The 18,839-nt window shown below is 41.6% G+C and overlaps 1 protein-coding gene across 4 annotated transcripts in view; it reads right to left on the bottom strand.

Moving 5' to 3' along the window:
- The window catches only part of NPNT (nephronectin), a 48,706-nt gene extending 44,374 nt beyond the window's left edge, over positions 1-4,332 (bottom strand). For 2 of the 4 annotated variants that reach the window (XM_069013299.1, XM_069013302.1), the window contains exons 1-2: positions 4,094-4,327; positions 2,579-2,679 (exon numbers count right to left, since the gene is read on the bottom strand). In XM_069013299.1, coding sequence (XP_068869400.1) covers positions 2,579-2,679; positions 4,094-4,164 — 172 coding nt within the window. In that variant the 5' untranslated portion in view covers positions 4,165-4,327. Of the gene's footprint in view, positions 1-2,578; positions 2,680-4,093 lie in introns of all 4 variants that reach the window. The other 2 variants (XM_069013303.1, XM_069013301.1) reach the window with 2 other exon arrangements.
- Between the last annotated feature and the right edge of the window lie 14,507 nt (positions 4,333-18,839).

Here is an 18,839-nt window from a genome sequence, read left to right as displayed (position 1 = left end):
CAAACTGGTTTGAAAAACAGCAGTTACAACTCACTAATAAAGATCGCAGCATTATTGCCTCAATATTTGAATCTTCTTTTTGGAGACATTTACAAATTGGGTCTCACTACTAATTTTTAAGCCTGACTCTATACTTGTTTTTCTTGTACAAGTATAACTTATACTAAAAACACCACAGAAAATGGTGTTTTCTGGTTGAGAAAGCCTGACATCTGCTTATGCCACTCATTTTGGGGACAGGGATAAGAGCTTTACCTTTGACCAGAGAGAAAGGAGAAGTAGTAATCATGCACTTGGCTTTTTGGAAAACTTTCAGCTATATTCCTTTGTACAGTAAAATACCCAAGTTTTCCTTTGAGGCCAGGAATGTTGCCTTCTGTGCCAGGTTAATCCTTCATACTGGGTGCCACATTCCCAAGGTGGAGAGCTGACTACAGATTTTCTATTTGGCTGCAAGCACTAGAAAGATTCACTTTCATTTAGTGTAATCTCCTGCTTTGTGATATGTCTGGAATTTTCACCACCCACAACTGGGGCAGATTTTCTTGGTTTATTTTGCCAATAATTTGTCTCCCATTTAAAATAAAGAAGGAGCTGCTGATGGTTTTAGTAGAATTTTCACCTAAACATCTGAGATTCTTCTGAACTACCAATTCAAAAATTATCAGTATACAAAGAAAAAAAGGGGGAAAAATGCCTTTTGACACCTAAATGATAATTGTATTCCTTTGAAAGTCTGGTCCCAATTACTGGGGATGACCACAGAAAATACTTATGTATATGCCTTCTAAATATGCATGGAAACTAATTTATGAATAATGTACTAAAATGCAGTGGAAGGAGGTGAGAATTCACCTACCTTTAGCCTCAAGGAAAAAAAAAAAAACATTTATAGTATCTGGAAAAGCTAACACTAAAATTACCCCACTGACAAATTTCAAAGAACAAAAAATAAAATATACTTTCTGAGTATTATTACTTTTGTCTCAGTTTCAATTTTTAATTATGAATCTTTTGATAGTATCACTTTATGTTATTCCTGTCTCCCAAGATCATAAAAATGCAACCACAAATCAGATTTGGTAATAATGAGAAATTGACTTCCACCTAAACATGAGCTGTAATTTATGGTCACAACATGGGTCACAACTTGTCTAAGAAAAGGGCCACAGTGACACAGTAGTCTGGACTCTTTTGGTTTTGGTTTGGTTTTTTTTAAACAATGCAAATTATTGATATTTGCCAGTTAAGCCTTCATAGCCTCAAACTTTTAAACACACAATGATTTTTCAAATAAAACTGCATCATGAAAGGTGAACATAGATCCTATTGCCTCTGGAGTAGCCTCAATCAATCTACTACATATTCTCCTTCCTTCTTCATAAATATTCATGCTAAGGAAAGGCATGAATACTTGTTACCAATTAGAGTCCTAAAAATCAAAATTATTCATGGTATGGCCTGAGAGGTATCAGCCTGAGAACTCTGCATCAAAGAAACAGAATGAGACATGTTGTATTCCAGAAGTACTTTCCACAGCATTTTACTAGTCATCTTATATATCTATTAAACACTGTGGGCTTCTAACATATTTGGGAAGAGAGAAACCAATCTTGATGTTTACAAATTTGAACAAAACCTTTGCTGAGAGTTGCATTTCCAAGGCTTTTCCTAACTTTTGCCAAATATTTGCCACCTACAGTCACTGCCCTGCAGACTATGAAACTTACAGCATTTAACACTGTTTTACTTTGAAAATGACTTGGCAGAAAATTATCTTGTCTACATAGGTTTGTATCTAAATTTTAAAAAAAACCAAAAACTAAGGACCAGTGTTTATAGGCTTGCTCTTGCAAAAACTTCAGGATGTCCCTCATGTATGAGTGTTAAATACATGAGCAAGCATCTCCAGTATCAAAGGCTATAATTTTAACAAGCTGAGGTCTCTACAGCACTCCTAACAATTTTAACTTCTACACGGTACTAGCTGCCTCCACAGTAGCTATTGAAGGTGTAGTTAATGATGAAGACTTATCTAGTTGCTTATCGTGCAGTCACATTAAAGATTCTAGATAGATGGGAGAATCTCAGAGATGTTTCTCTTCACATGTGACCCAGTAAAAGGATGCTGTCAGGCAGATTTATTCCCTTAGTTTGGGGTTACTGAAAGAATACTTGAACTTAATGCTAATTGGAACATTTCCATCAATTTTCTAAGTGAAATACAAATAATTTGGGTTTCCTTCTTGGATGCAAATATTAATGCCCTGCAGTACCTGTAACATGACTCAGTGTAGTTACATCAGGTTATCAGATCAGAGCATGAGACGAAGCAGAAACCAAACCAAAATTTCCAAATTCTCATTGCCTCAACTCCATTTTATCCTACCCATTTTTAGTACTGTTAAAAACAGACAGAATTTTAACATGACAGCATCCTTCTAAGTCAGTCAGGTTCACACGTGCAAAAGCCTAGGCCCTGCATTGTAAGGATGTGTGTGAAGACACAAAAGACATGACTAGTGTGTACAAGCCTTCTCTACAAGTGAGTAGAAGCCCCAGCAGCAGTGATACTCACGCTGGCACTGTCCCCAGGACACTCGGGCCCAGCCCCAGCAGCAGTCAATTCTGCTTCCAAATCGACACAGTCCTGAAGACGAGAGCATTTGTCTGGGCCACCTGTACAAGACAGTTCAACAAAGTCTAGTGAAACATTTTGAAAGTAGCTAAAATCATCCTAGAGTTAAAAAAAAAAAAAAAAAAAAAAAAAAAAAAAAAAAAATCTACCAACCAACCAAAAACCCCAAAAGACAAAGAACACAAAAAACCTCTCCTGCATAGAGATACAATTTTTTTTTTTTACTTTTTTTGAAGAGAGTAACTGTTCTCAGCTGAGCCTAGGATATTCCTAACATTAATACTTTGTTTAGTTCAAAAAATGCAAATGACAATAGGTGAAGAGAGGAAAAGATAATTAGGGTAACTCAGGAAAGCCTGGAAAAAGCTGACATGCTTTGCATTACACTCACTGCTGCCACTCCCAGGCTGGCACTAAGCAGTTTTAGAAGTCTGAAACAGACTTTATAGTATGGAATAAATGCCATCATAAAGTTTGGGCATTGTTTTACTTCACAATATATGGCAAAATTTTCTCACAGATACGGCCAAACTTTCTCACTGAAACATTAAAGGAAAAAAAGAATAAAAACAAAAGCTTCTTGGGCTGTTAAGCATAAATTTAATACAAAGGGAAAGCTGCAGTCTTCCCTATGTTCCAAGCAAAAGATACAATGGCCTCACGCAGTTACAAAGTATTTACACAAATCGGTAATGTCTTTTTAACGACAGGCTGAAATCCCGTGAGCGCTGCATTTGAACAAACCTTTAAAAATTAAGAAACCCTGGGGAGGGCGGGGGTCGCGCTGGCCGCTCGTCCCGCCGGGCGCAGGGCCCGCTCCCTGCGGCGCCGCCGGTCGCGACACCTGACGGGACACGACGCGACACGGCCCGCGGCCCCGAGCTTCGTGTTAAAACTTGAGTCGCGATCTCCGCCGCCGTCTGTTTCAAGTGCCTCCGGGCGCCAATAAGCTAATTTTATCTCTACAGCACGCGATGCGCTTTGTTTTTAATTCTTGCGGGACGCAGCCCCGCCAGAGCAATAAACTTATCTTATACCTAAGCCCGTGTTTAGGCTGCCGAGCAACGCGCGGTACTCGGCAAGGGGCGGGAGGCTCGGGGGGGGCCGGGAGAGTCCGTGCCGGGGAGCCCCGGGAGCGGCACCGGGGCCCCGCGCCTCCACCTGCAGCCCCCCGGCCAGCCGTGCCCGCGGGCACCGCCGCCGGCATCGGGGGACCGGGAGCGCCACACGAGACCCGCCGACGGCTCCGGCCGCCCCCGCCTCGCCGGGAGGCAGCCCCGGGGGCCGGTGCCAGGCAGGAGCCCGCGGGCCACCTCAGCGCTCGCCGTCAAAAGGGGGGGAGAGAGCCCGGGCTCCCCCCGCTCTCCCCGCGGCAGCTCCGAGCTGCCCGAGGGAACGCCGACTTGGCCCTACCCGGCCGGTCCCGGCCGCCGCCCCCGCTCTCCCCGCGCCTACCTTCTGTCAAACTCCCCGGCCGCCCCTAGCGAGAGGCAGGACGCCAGGAGCAGCCGCAGGGAGAGCTCCATGGCCGGCGGGGGCTCCGCTGCGGTGGCGGAGGCGCTCCCGAGTGGGCGAGGGCCCCGCTGCCGCCCAGGCTGGCCGCGCTGCCACAGCTCCGGAGCGGCGGCGAGCTCCGCGCCCTCCCTTTCCCTCTCCCTCTCCCGGTCCTTGCCCGCCCGCCTGGCTGCCGGGCGGAGGAGGCGCGGCGCGGGGAGCGGCAGCGCCGCCCGCCCCCGGCAGAGGCGCCCGCGGCCCGCCCGCCTCCCCCTGCGAGGGGCACCTGGCGTGCGTGGGACACCTGGGGCGGGAGAGAGCGGCAACGAGCCCCAGCTACTGCGGACAGCCAGGCACAAACCGCAGTCTGGGGGCACTAAGCAGGGTGGGCTTTGTTATCATGAGCTTTTGTATCTTGAACTTCCTGAAGGAAGATGGTTACACCCTTCTCTCTGCAAAGCTCCCATCTAAAGCCAGGAGTGTTAAAGATTTGGCCTTCTTTTACCAACCAAACCTCCCCAAAACCAAAGCTTTTTGAAAGGCTTACAAGGTGTACATGATTTTTTTTCTGGCTCAAACACTCCTATTAATAGCTCTCAGGTGTTGGTGTGTATGATATCAGGTGTCCCAGCCCGTGTCCAGAAGAAAAAGTGACAAGTTTAAACACTAACCACACATCATGTAACGTGCTTGCACCACTACTGACAGCAATGGCTGCGTCTGTACTCATCATTAACATGTTAAAATACAGCCCTTAGTTTTCTTTGGTTTCTATGAACTACGGCTTTGGGACTTACAAAGGACACTTTAATAGCAGCCTGTCACCAATGTAGGGTCAGAGCTGCTCCAAGATCTCTCTGATTACAGACAGATGCGGTCAACCACTTGGACTGGGTTGCAGCATTGGTTTGACTTGTGCCTACATCAAGGCTAAAGCTCATCTGCTGTTCTTACAAGGGTCTGGCTGTTGCTTAGAAGCAGAAAACAAAGATTTTCTCTGGTTTGTGCTGTAACACAAAGCTAAACCCTTCAGGAGGCAGTTGGATGCCAACCACAACTTAAAGCTTCAGATTTGAGCTGGTAGTTCTGTGCAGAGCATTTTCCACCCTCAAAACACTTCACAGATAATTCAAGTAACACTGCCCAAAGCTGGCCATTTTTTTGCACAAGATACAAATTGTGCCAGTAAGCCTTCAAAAATTACACAGTTCCTCAGAATGGTTTTACCACTTCCTGCTCACATTTGAGCAGAAGGCCCCCTCCAATGCTCCTTCCCCTCTTTTTTTCATTTTTCATGACCATACAATCCCAATGCTAAGCTTTCTGTCCACAGCATCAGCCCGGAACTTTTCAGACACAGAGAAAAAAACAACTGTAGAAGCTACAACGTGATGATTCTGCAAGGTGCTTGTACCTGTACTCAGATAACTTGCAAGCCCCCTTAGAGGACTCAGATATAAAAACTGCACTGAGGACCAAACCTGGTTCCCTCCATTCACATGAGAAGCGGATAACCGAGCAGTGAAGGCAATGACACAATGCTGTTTGGGAAAGACAGAAGAGCATCTGGCTTGTATTAGATCCTTGCTGAAATATAGAGCTGATTGCCAGTTCTTGACTGATTGATAATTTTTTTTTCCACTTGGATGTGTGATGTGGTGTAACAGACCATGCATAGGGAAATCGCTGTCAAGATTTAATGGGCAAAAGGGGAGATATCCTATTTGTGACAACCACAAGTATTTCTTTCTGGTAACAGCATCTGCATGTGCCATTCCAACTTGTAGAAAAAAAGTGTCCACAAATTATGCCACAACCAAGTCCAGGACAAGTGCCAAAACCAACATTTGAACATCACTCTGAATTAAGGTCTAGGGCAACCTGGCACTTTCCCTCTCATGTCCAAAGGGACATGTCATAAAATCAATTCCTTTAATGCAATGCTGCATAATGGTACTTAATGTACACAGCAACTTTAAAGCACACACTATTCCTTTAAAGCCTGTTCACTCACAAATGGCAGTAAGATCATTTAATCTCTCCAGACTGCACTGAGTATTTAAGACTTCCTCAGCAGCCTGTTTGGCTCTCTTGTATGTTAATACTAGTGTGCTGGTCAGACATGGTGCCTAGTCTAATTAAGATTGTCTGCTCTTGGTTAACTTCTGCTGCCTTTACAATTTGTTTTGGAACATCAGCCCAAAAAAAACAGTTAACCAGTCACTGAAAGATCACATATTACACTTCCACACCCATCAGTGGGACTGAACATCCATTCACTTATGAATTCATTTGTTTTGGCAATGGTTTATCATCACTAGTGGAGTTTTCTTAACAGGGCAGTTTCTCATACCCATGGCAGTAGAAGGATTACTTCTGTGAGTGAGCTGTCAAAGAACCAGATCTCTTGATGAGTTAAAGGTGTATGAAGTTAGATGGGTATGCATGCATCAAGATATTATATACAAGATGGAGAAGTTGTTGGCAGTATGACAGTAAAAAGCACTTTCATGCCTTGTGTTTAGTGAAGCAAAATGAAACTCTTGCAAAATGCTGATGCCATCAGGTGGGTTGACCTGATGTTCAGCAAGACTTAACTAGCAGAAGAAGTCCAGCAGCTGTGCATAAAGCACTCAGATGATTGACTAGAACAAGTGTCCAAGAAAAATTTTTCAAAGATACTGGTAAGATGCTTGGTTAAGCATAACATGATAGTCAGGTTTTTAGCTGCAAATTAGCAGCAGCAAAGCAGAAACACAGAGGAAGACAGTATTTTGAACTGCAATGCGGCTATCCTTGTGTATAAAAAACTTAAAACACATAGGAAGGTGAATTTTGCCTGAAAAGGTGTTCATTTTATGCAAGCATAGTGATCCTGCCTGCTTTTTTTTTACTCTTCTTCATTCCTCCATAATTATCTTTATGTGTCTTTGCCAAAGAAGCCACACTATCAGTCATGACTCTCATCTCAGACTTCTAGTCTCATGGGTATACTGAGCTCAGATTGAGACCCTTCTATGCAAATCAGGACCCTAAGCTTGATAAGAGACACCCTGTTGAGAGCAGAGGAAGAGTCGAAAGTATTTGCAGCTGAAAATACTTGCAGCTGACCATGCCATTAGCAAGCCCATTAGGTTCTGAATTACCTATAATTTCCCAGGGAATGAAGCTCCAGGTATATATTCTATTTCCTATTCTGCACCATAAGTGATAAAGGCACATGTGACTGCACACAAAACTGAATTCTGGTGATAAGGTGGCAGAGGGTGAAGAACTGCTGTGAGAGAGGGGCTTGCTAATTCTGCTGCAGGGAGGGTAGAGGTGGTGAGGACAGCTGCTGGTTCTGGGATGGCAAGTGTGACAGAGTGACATCTGGCACACTGCAGTTTAACTACACACAGAGGAACGTGTTCAATGCACTGCTCAGGACAGTGGTGATGTTTCAAGAATCCACAACAGTACAGTGCAGAGTGTATTTGCAGTGTATACTCCATTAAAGAACCAGTGTCATGAGCCATATATGTAACTGGTAATAACAACTAAAAACATGCATAAACAACAGGAAACCCAGTTCTAAGAGAGGATTACTTACAGTTTTCTCTAGTGAAATGAACATTCCTTGTGTGCATGGCACCTGTTCCTCTCTGACAACACTACTTACTTCTGCTTCACATGGGATAGGCTGTGCCCAGCAGTCTCAGTGTTCCAAACTTCTGCAGCAGGATGAGGTCCAGGTTTTTATATGCTCTTTGTTGCTATAACCATTCCCAAGGGGGAAAACCAACAGAACAGAAACAGTTTCTGGAATACTCCCTGGCATTGACTGGACAGGCAATATTGAAAAAAAAGAGCTGTAAAGGTACAAGTGGCAGATATTTTAGGCTAACAGATATTGGTAAATATGGTAGGTGATAGAATACCGTAGATACAACAGAAGTCACACAGAAAGAACCTTAAAATTTATCTTGGTTGTTACACATACCTATGAATTGGACATAAACACACCAATAGAATATATTGCTTTCAGGGTATTCTACTTCCAAGTAACTTTTCTTTGAGGAAGGTATTAAATGAGTAAGTTCTTTCCAGTCCACTTTTTTAATATTGACTTCCTCCTTGTCTTAAAGCACATTATGAATGTTAATAAATCAAGTCCTCTGTTCAGCAGAATCAGTCAATACTTTTCGTTACACTCCCATTTACATAAGCAGAAATTAAGGAACAGAAAATTACTGTTCCACAAATCAAATAATCTGTCATCAAACCAGGAACAGATCTCCTGTTTTCCAATTTCAGACTTAAACTATAAATCCATCCTTCCTCTTTTCTAGGTATTTCACCCTCATTGAGGCTAAGAAAGTTGACCACAAATCCCACACTATCCCAAGTCACTAAATCACGCCATAACTTGTGTAAAAAACATTTGATTTGTAGTTAATGGCAAGCAGGATCGTAGTCTGCATTTGAGCTGCTAATGTAGCATGTATACCTCTTACAAAATGGAACAGAAGGAAGGAATCCAAGTCCAAATTATCTATGAGACTTTCAATGTCACTACTTTTTCTCTGGGGCTATGCAATTCTGTGGTGCATTTAAAAGTAATATTTATTAAGTAAATATTATCTCCGTCACATGGCAGGTACCAATCTCTATGACTCCCATGCTAATAACAAAACTATAAGGTATCAATAAAGTACAGCAATTCAATCAGCTAAATCACTCTTGTACTCCAGCTGTCTCTTAGTAAACCTTCTTGAAAGGGTAAGAAAGTCATCCAGCATGTCAGACACTGTAGTATCCAATTACCTTCTATACAGATAAGCCCTGTGCTTTGGATCCTAGTTCAAAAGCTTCCAAATGCTTTTTCTGCATGAAGTCTTCCAAATTAATTTGTTTTTTTTTTCCAATAAGTTTTTTCCACACCTACTTGCTTCTTCTTTAAAAACTATGAATGGTATTTGTGTTGAAGTTTACTGCATTTCATTACAGTGCAAAGAAGTTATCTTCCCCTGTAAAAAACCAACAATTTACCTTTCAAAACCCTGTAAAAAATTTCACATTCCCCTTTGCATATGTATTTTTAAAAGAATTCTAGCTCTCCACATTATTGATTTTGATACCAAAGGTATTTTGCACAGGGGATCAGAATGATAATCCCCCAATTTAATATGACCCTGTTCTTTAGGGAGTCAGTCTACTTTGCCTCACTTTTTTCCATGTGATTTTTGTAAGGTCCTACTATTCCTATAATAGAGAGTCCAATACAACTCCTATGGCTTTACAGCATGTGTTTTTCAGATCATGCTACAGCTCTTCATGTCCAGTTTTACACTGTGCAGCCAGTGCCTGATGCTGTCTCCTTTCCTCAGGAAGGCAAATCCTTGAACACAGGAACACTGTAGTATACATCATTGGTACTTTGTCACCTAAATCATTATCTTCTCCATGGGCTAAATGCACATGCATTTAGCAGCCAGAGGGAAGAGACCAAAACTGAGGCACAAGCAAGACATTCAGCCTTAGTGGAATTTACCAAAGAAATATTACTCAAATGGCAAAAAAATACATACTCAGCAACATCTAGGATCAACAGTGCACTGTCTTTTTCATGGGCAAGAGGTGCATGAAAACCTTGTTCAACAACATTAGAGGCAGATGACAGATTCCTAAAAAAAAAAGAAAAATACCCAAAACCCAAAAATGTAATCACCAGATTACTCTCCGTAAATAAATAAAATAAAACAGGAAGAGTCACATACGTCAGACAGAAGATAACTATTCAAAAACTTTTAAAATCAAAAACCACCAGTATGTGAGCTGAAACCAAACTTAACCTCACAATTTCTGCTGTAATTTCAACAAAAGAAAAAGGTAACATTAACAGAAGAGATTTGCATGAAGACGTGTTCTTGACCATAATTCTAACAGGAACTGTATTGAATCACGCAGCCAGGAGTTTTGTGTATTACCTGAAAAAATTATGGACTTCAGTTAAGTTTTTACTTTCATGAGCCAAAACTGCAGGCTAGGACTTCTTGGTTGCGTTAGAATTGTAATATATAAGCAGGAGCCATAAATCAACCTGAAAAGTTATCAGATTTGTCTTTATGACAAAAGCTGCAAAAAGTATGGTGCAGCATGGATTCAATTGTTCCTGCTCATGAATTATGGTCCTTACAGCGAGAAATACAGTGGGAGATGCAGAACCAGAAGAAAATTATTTACAACAGCCTAAGGTATCAGCTTAGACTGTCGCACAGTTTTCATAACTTTGTTTTTCCCTGTGCCTTGGGCTCATTGCCAATACTGAGAGGGGAGGGAGAGGGCAAGTAAGTATGCTGCCCAGACTTCCTATACAAATTATAAATTTTAAATTATGACAATGCCTTTCCAGAAAGAAATGATCAAGCACTACTATAACCTGCTCCTTCAGGTTGTTCTAAATTTTTTCATAATGAACCTGAACCTCTACATAAATTCTAGCAAAGATGGAGTAAATTAGCTGCAAATAAATAAATAAATCACTCTTGGTCCTGGTTTTCCCTCAGTTTCATTTGGTTTCAGGTGCTGTATCTTTGTTTGCCTAAGCTCAACTATAGTTGTGTAATGACCTGCATCCTCTGGTACTGGTTGCTGATAAATTGACCTAGAACTGCTTATATAAATGAGTTTAAATTGCTATTCTCAAGGGGAAAATGGCTGTGTCTAATGGAATTCCTTATTTAATTTCAATCTTGATTTGATGTACAGACAATTCCTAGTATATTTTGAGATGCCAAGGGGAGGTAGTAGGCAGGAGAACCTACTACAGGTGCTCTGAGGAAGTGTTTTCATTTAGTTTTGATATTGTTGACCCAGCTCCTCTGTTCCACTTTATACTAAACTTCAAACTCTGAAAGAATAGTTGAGGGTGGAAGGGACCTCTGTTGGTCACCTGGTTCAACCTCCCTGCTCAAGCAGGGTCATCTACAGCTGGTTGCCCAGGATTGTGTCCTGGTAGCTTTTGAATAGTTCCAAAGATGAAGACTCCTCAACCTCTCCAGGCAACCCATGATAGTACTCAGTTACCCTCACAGTAAAAAAATGTTTCTTCATGTTCAGGTGGAATCTCCTTTGCCTCTTGTCTTGTCACTGGACACTGTCAGCATGTACCTGGCTCCATCTGTTTTACACCTTCCTTTCAGGTATTTTTCCAAATCAGTTAAATTCCCCCAAGCCTTCTCATCTTCCAGGCTAAACAGTCCTGATTCTCTCAGCCTTTCCTCCTAGGAGAGATGGTCTTGTCCTTTAAACACTCAATGGTCCTTTGCTGGACTCCTCTCCAGTAGCTTTGTATCTCTCGTGTGTGGGAGCCCAGGACTAGACCCAGCAATCCAGGTATGTCCTTACCAGTGTTGAGTAGAGGGGAAGGATCACCTCCCTTGACCTGCTGGTAACAATCCTGCTAACTCAGCCCGGGATACTGCCTTTGCAGCAAGGTCATACTGCTGGCTCCTGTTCAACCTGGTGTCCACTGGGACCCCCAGGCTCTTTTCTCCAAAGCTGCATCCCAGGCACACAGCTGTCGGTGTGTAGTGCATGGGCTTGTTCCTCTGCAAGTGCAGAGCTTTGCACTTTCCTTCGTTGAACTGCATAGAGCCCTTGCCAGCCCATTGCTCCGGCCTGTCGTGGTCCCTCTGGATGGCAAATGACCCTCTGGCATGTCAGCCGCACTCTCAGTTTGGGGCCATCAGCAGACTTGCTGAGGGCACACTGTGCCGCAGCACCCAGTTCATTAACAAAGACGTTAAACAGATCAGGACCCAGTGAAACCTCTGTGAAACTAGAAATTTATAGCAATGAAGTTTTCATATGTATTAAGTCAAAACAAACAAACAAGATCTCATTAGTGGTAAATAAATAAAGCACATGATTGATATGATAATTAGTACACAGAGCTGCTTGCGAGCCTTTTAATGCCTTTCAGCATTACAGATTTTGTTTGTGGTTTTCATTAGGTCGGATTTGAGAAACTAAGATGTGCATGAACTTCATGTCTTCAGAATACACTGTAAGAGACAAGAGGATGCAAAAGATTTAAGATGGGTTTGAGTGCTCAGCATGAAAGGAAATGAAGCAGTTTCAGGGTTATCTACAGGTTTTTGGTAGACAGTTACTGATTCTTCTATACTCTGCTAAAATAATGTAGTAGCATTCAATTTTATTTCATAACATATTCTCTTTGAAGGTGTATATTCAAAAACAGAAAGTACAATTAACACCTTTGAGACTTCTATGTGTTTTCAGGGGTATCTTTTGAGAGGAGACAATAAGTATTGTGCTTGCTTTAAAATGCAATCCAACAAATGCCTGAACTGTTGAAATAAACCAAAATCCTCCTGAACTGTGATGTTTTTAAGGCAGAGAAATAAAACAGTTCTGACTTAGACTGGGAGCACATGACTAGATTTCTCCATCAGTAACGAGGAGACTCTGCAGAAGACAAAGTAAGGAAATTTCAGAAATTGTTGTAATGAATATCATGAAAGGAGACAGGAAATCTAAAAAAGACTGCAATATATCTATTGATGGTTTTAAAAACTGGTTTTCAGAACTATATCAAAATATTCCAAGCTAAATTAAAAACAGACCTGGAGAGCTCTACAGAATCCACAGGTAGCAGACTTAGTGACAGAATTAATGAACAATTTTATGGACAGACAGAAGATGGAATTAGGACAAAAGGATGAAAGTTGGTTCCTGTCACATTTCAGAAAGCACATTTTATTCTTAGCATTTTAGTTTTAAAACTTAAACGACTATTGGATCATAGAATGGCTTAGGTTGGAAGAGACCTTAAGATCATCTAGTTTCAACCCTCTGACCATGGGTCAGGTTTGTTTGTGCTATAAATGACACTGAAGGTGCTAATGTCTAGTTCTTGGCTCCCAGAAGATTATGATTTTTGGATTCAAACAACAAACAGACATTGAAGCCAAACCTAGCTGTCCTGAACTTCTAATTCATTGAGTTTATTATTCATTTCCCCAACATCAATAGCATTTATGAATAAAAAGTTAGGTATGCTCACTTAGGTGTATGTAGAGCAACTCTACACATTGTATGCAACCCCAAGGAATACTGTATTAGTGTGCACTATAAGCATCTTTCCTAAAAATTTCTATAGATTCCTCCTGCATCTCAAAACCTGACTGATTTTCTCACTCCTCATACTGTAACAGCACAGCAAGGTCTGGAGTATTGATTAGAATTAAACTAGCACCCGCTGGCATTTACTGCTTTGAGTAATTTCTTCCTATTTGGTTTCATGGGTGTCAAATTCAGCTTTAATTTTCTTGGTTCAAACCAGCAAATTACCAAATAAAGATATTTTCTACTCTTTCTCAGTAAAAGGAAGGTGCATACATGCAACTAGGAGAGTCGGATAGCACTTACAGGAACCTGCCGTGCTTTGTATGAGGAACAAATCCAGTGGACTTGATCACCCAGGCAGAAAGCACTACTGTTCAAAAGTACAGCTTGAGAACACTAGCTAAAAAGTTTATCTTACTGCCTTCTGCACTGCACTGATTCTTCCCCGTAGATTAAGATAGCTATTAATTCCTAGCAATTTGTGCATGTGTGTGCCTACATTTTCGTGGTTAACAGACCTTCAGAGAGACACTAACATTCTTCAAGATTAGATTCACAAGGAAAAATGTAAAACTATTTTCCAGCAATCTGCACATAGAGTAGCAAATTCTGTATCAGGGTGGTAGACACAGAATGGTACTGTTATCGTCAGAACTTGAGTGCTCCCACTTCTTTCAAGTAAGGCAAGTGCTACCATCGAGTTGATTAACTGATTTATGTCTGTCAGGTTGGCAGTGTACATATCCGTGGTGTTTATTCTTGTAACAGTAGCTACTGTGTGTACCAATAGTACACAACACCCTGCTAATGCAAACTTATCAAGAGCTAAAAACAACTGCAGTTGTAAGTTCCCTCAGTAAGGATTATTCAGCTGGAACATGGTTTATTTCAGAGGGCTTTTTGCTATTTACTACAGAGCATATAAAAGTAATCCAATTGTAGTAAAGATTCATAAACTAACCAAAAGTTTCAAATTGCATGTTTGCTTTAAATCACTTTGAAAAGGATTTTCTTTTCCAGAATCCTACTTTGAATGTAAAATGTTACTCCAGCATGGATGAAGTATCTATTTATAACCAAATGTTTGTGTGCAATGGTGAAATCCAAAAAAAAGAGGAATTGAATGTTTATTTTAGTCTTGATTTTCTTCCAATACCTTGTGCACTTTATCCTGAAATTCTAATTATATCCCCCTATATAAACACTGCAAATATGAAAACTGAAAGGAAGTCTATTTGCTAGAGCTTTTTTCCTCCTTTTTCCAAAGTAAAGAGATCCTTGTGGTCAAATTGCTTAATGAAAAGAATTCAGTGTGTCAGCGATCATCCCAACAAAGAAAACATGTCCATTTACAGACTTGTTTAAATATTTCTATAGTTGGTGACCACATTAAATGGGTATTTGAATGGAAACATGCCAGATGAATAAAAACAACTTTCAAGGGTGCCAAACATTAGTTCATTCTACAAAATCAGCTAAGTGTGTGCAAAATTACACACACCTACTATAACTGCTGACCTCTCAGGCAACTCAATAGTCTATATCTGATGTGATTTTAAGAAAGCAATGCCAATAAAATAGACCAGAAGTTATTACCAGCCCAACAGGTCATCATCCAAGTTTATATTGAACCATGGCAGTGTATATGCCTTATAGCTCAGGAACTGTAACACTGCAAAATGGATATAAAAATGGGTATCTATTAATGAGAGAAATCTACAGTTCAAGCTGAAAAGTAATGTTAGCTGGACAAAACCCATAACAACCAGAAGCTTGGCAACTCTACAGCCTTTTCGTAGTTGCAGAATAAAATTGAATAAAAGTTAATTTTAGGAAGTCAGCCACTGCAGATCTCAGTTGAAGGAGGGTGCCTGGGATTTGCAATAGTGAATCAGAACTTTGATTCTTCTGGTTGCCAACAATGATCCAGACTGGAGGCCTCTGAGAAAGCAGCAGCAAAGATTGTAATGAATAGCAGTTGGGTCAAAATTCTTGGCCTAAGCTCTAAACCATGAGGCTTCCATCCCCCATGATCCTTCCCTAGCATCTATTTTAACTATGCGTAACTTCATTGTCCTTATTTAAAACCCCCTCTTTTTAAAACCCGGATCAATGGTAGTTGTTGTGGGAAATTCCACTGGCTAAATACAAATACCACAAAGAAATATACATGTTATAAATGCAATCACTTAAAATAAGTTTGCAAACTTATTGGCACTCCCAGAGTTCTACAAGAATTTGGTTATGTTATCCCAGACCACCATTTTTGTATTTTCTTTGCAAAACAGTGGGATTCTTTGCATAAAAAGAATTAAAAATCACCTACATTATTTTCTTCAGCTTATGCTTGTTTTTAATGTGTATTTTTATACAGACTGAATGCAATAAATTGGAGATCAGCCTGTCACAATTAAAACCCCCAAACACCACATAAACAGCTCTTACCTCTATCAATTCAAACAGCTACAGATAACCCAGAAATGGTCCACAGTCCAGGACATACCAGATTAAAAACCTTTCTACAAACATATGGCAGGAGAGGGAAACAAAATTCCTAGAGGGAGAGAGTTCCACAGCTGGAGTATGTCAAATAACCATCCTCCATTCAGCTCACCCTTCCCTCTGCACATGCCTGCACCAGAAGTACCCCAGCTATCTGGAGAATATCAGGCTAAAACACCTGATCAGTAGGGTACTTACTGCATGGGGTTTTTTTTGTGTGTTTGTTTTTTGGGGTTTTTTTGTTTGTTTTTTGGTTTTTTTTTCCCCAAAGTAAGTTAAAAGATACATTTTAGACTAGTCCTTGTGTGCTTCATAGGTCACTAAACTTAGCCGTTTCCTCCATGACTGTCATTTCCCATCTTACCAGAGCCACAGCCTGTTTTCCCCACTTGCGCACAGTTCTCTGACTCATACAAGTCCATAGGAGTAGATAGGACCCATCTGAGAGTCCTGGGAGAGCTGGCTGGTGCCATCATGAGGATGCAGCTTATTGTCTTTGAAAGGTTGTGAAGCCTAGGGAGGTTTCCCAATAATTACAGAAAAGTAAATCTTATATCCAGAAGGAAAACTCAAGGACCTACATGGAGGTCAATCTCATTTCCACCCCTGCAAAAATCAGAGCAAGGTCTCTTGGAAGACCTCTAAACCCATACATCTATGATCTGCATCTAACTCTGTAGCTTCCTAAAGAAATGGGTATCACCTCCCCACATAAGCTCTAAAACTGTGAAACTTGTCTATCCTTCTTATCTGCAACATCATTTTAAGAACCTTGGATCTATCAATCACTGATCATTGCAAAATCATATATCTATGACTGGAGTCCTGCTGAGGCCTTTGAGATGCTACTGCTGAAAGGTGAACAAAATTATAGAAATCCAAAGGGAAAAAACACTAAAACTGGGAAAGACATAAAAAATTTGGCTTCAAGAGAGTGCTGGAAATAAAGAAAGTTTTCACTTATCTGTTGCATGACACACTGAATTTACTGTTTCATTGTTTACCTGAGATCCGCCATTTCCTCTTTATTGCTTTTATAGAACAGAAGTAACTTTCTTTCCTTTCTTATGTCCAATTATTGTGTCTCTCGACAATTGCATTTCTCTTCAATGTCACTTAGGATTATCTTGCTGCAGTTGAAGGAACTGGAGCTGCAACACTGTTGTACTGGTAACAGCTCCAAGTCAGTAGCCAACTTCAGACATTCAAAAACACATTCCTTCAAAAACCTCCAGATTCTAATTAGAATGCAACCTTACAACACTACATGCTGCAGTTTGTTTATGTACCAGTTATTCTCAAAGAAAATTGTTTTCTTTGGATGTGTGCACAACCCGCTCCTCTTTCCATCTTCTGAGCAATGAGATCACAGCGTTTTCACCAAAGTGTCCGCCAGAGTCTGCCCTGAGACCCTGAACCCCTCACACCCCAAGCAGGGCCTGTTTCTTTTCCCCCACACTACACACGTTGGCCACAAGAACTACAGAGCTTATGTCTTCAGCACATTTCCCCCAAACCAATGACTACAGTGGGATGAAAAGAACGACCTTCTGACAGCTCAGACCACGAGCCTTATTTCCACCTGTTAAACAACATCTCTGTCTTTCAGCAGAGTCCAGCACAGAGGAGCAGACAGACTATGTTTAAATCAATCAAAACTGTATTTAAAATTGAATTCAGAAAATAAGAAACTATATACAGGAAGAACTATATACATGGAGGAACAAGTCTCTACATCGCCTCCTCTCCAGGATCCGAGTCTGTCCTGAGAAGTGGAAGCACTCATAAATAAATGGGATGATAGAGGTCATAATAAAGTGTGAGGTCCATCCTGCAGGTTGGGCACAGGCTGTCAGTCTCCAGGGCAATAGGGAGGCACCGACTACAGAAGACATGGCCACACAGGGTTGACACAAGCTGTCGTCCATGTTCCATAATCTGGAAGAAAGAAAACCACAACATGTATTGGGAGGAAAGAATTTGAGTTTGCTGCCCTGTTGGCACCAGGCAAATGAGACTTTAGAGCACCTGCAGTCAGAATAACCAGGGACCCACAGATCTGCCAGTGCCATCTTGGCCAAGGCTTCTCCCTGTACGTTCACCACCAAGAAGGGACTTGTGGAGCTTCACAGCAAGGGCTCTGCTTCCAGCAGCTGCCCGCAGCATCCCACATCAGCCCACCGACTTGAGCAGCTCCCCTTCTGTCCCCTTCCCCCTCCCACAAAGCAGAAAGGATGACACTGTGTGGGTCCTCACCTCTGAGTAAGCATCCATGCAAATTGGACACCTGATAACAACTCCTCGCTGGGCACTAGAGGGAACAGAACCAGAAAGAACATGCAGCTGTTAATATCACCACACTGCAGTGCTTATTGAGACATAAAAGCTCACATAATCCTGCAACTGCACTGACCAGCCGTGACACATTTCCTCTGAAGAACCCTGCTGCCTTTAACTCTCTTTGCTGCACATGATGAGCAGTTCGGGTCTCCCTGCCCCGACAGAAAGAGTGTCCTGGTCTTTCACCAGGAGAAAGGTGCAGCCAGTCATTCTGCTCTGGGATTTGAAGTAACAGCAGTCTCTAGCAGTTTATGTATGGCAACTTTGACTTCCACCAGGTCATCAATAACAGCTTTGGAACTACAGCATCCAGCTTCCCGCTGGGAACTATTCACCCCAGAATATTCATTCCAGGACCCAGGTCTAACGCTACAGAGTAACACGGCTCTGGCCAGCTCCAGCCCCAGGAAGGAGCCCTTGGTCCATGTTAAATGCTGCAGCACTGAGCTCTTTCAGCCTTACCTAAACAGAGCAGGAAGGCTCATTCAGTAACAGAGAAGCTTGAGACTGAAGGAACAAAGTATTCCTTTTTTATATTAATCAAGTGGTGGGATTTGTTCACCGACAGACTAAACAACCAAAACTTAAACATCTACAAATTCAATGGCAAAATGCATTATGGTTTAGAACAGCAGAAGCCCTTGAGGTGGCATATTTAACACCTGACACCTAAAAGTTCCATACTCAAGTGCTCTCCTACGTTGCCTTGCCAAAAGGCTCAAAGCACACCAGC

Source organism: Aphelocoma coerulescens, chromosome 4, assembly GCF_041296385.1.
Source record: "Aphelocoma coerulescens isolate FSJ_1873_10779 chromosome 4, UR_Acoe_1.0, whole genome shotgun sequence".
NCBI lineage: Eukaryota > Metazoa > Chordata > Aves > Passeriformes > Corvidae > Aphelocoma > Aphelocoma coerulescens.
Note: the sequence above shows the minus strand (reverse complement) of the source record. Positions and strands in the feature narration are given on the sequence as shown.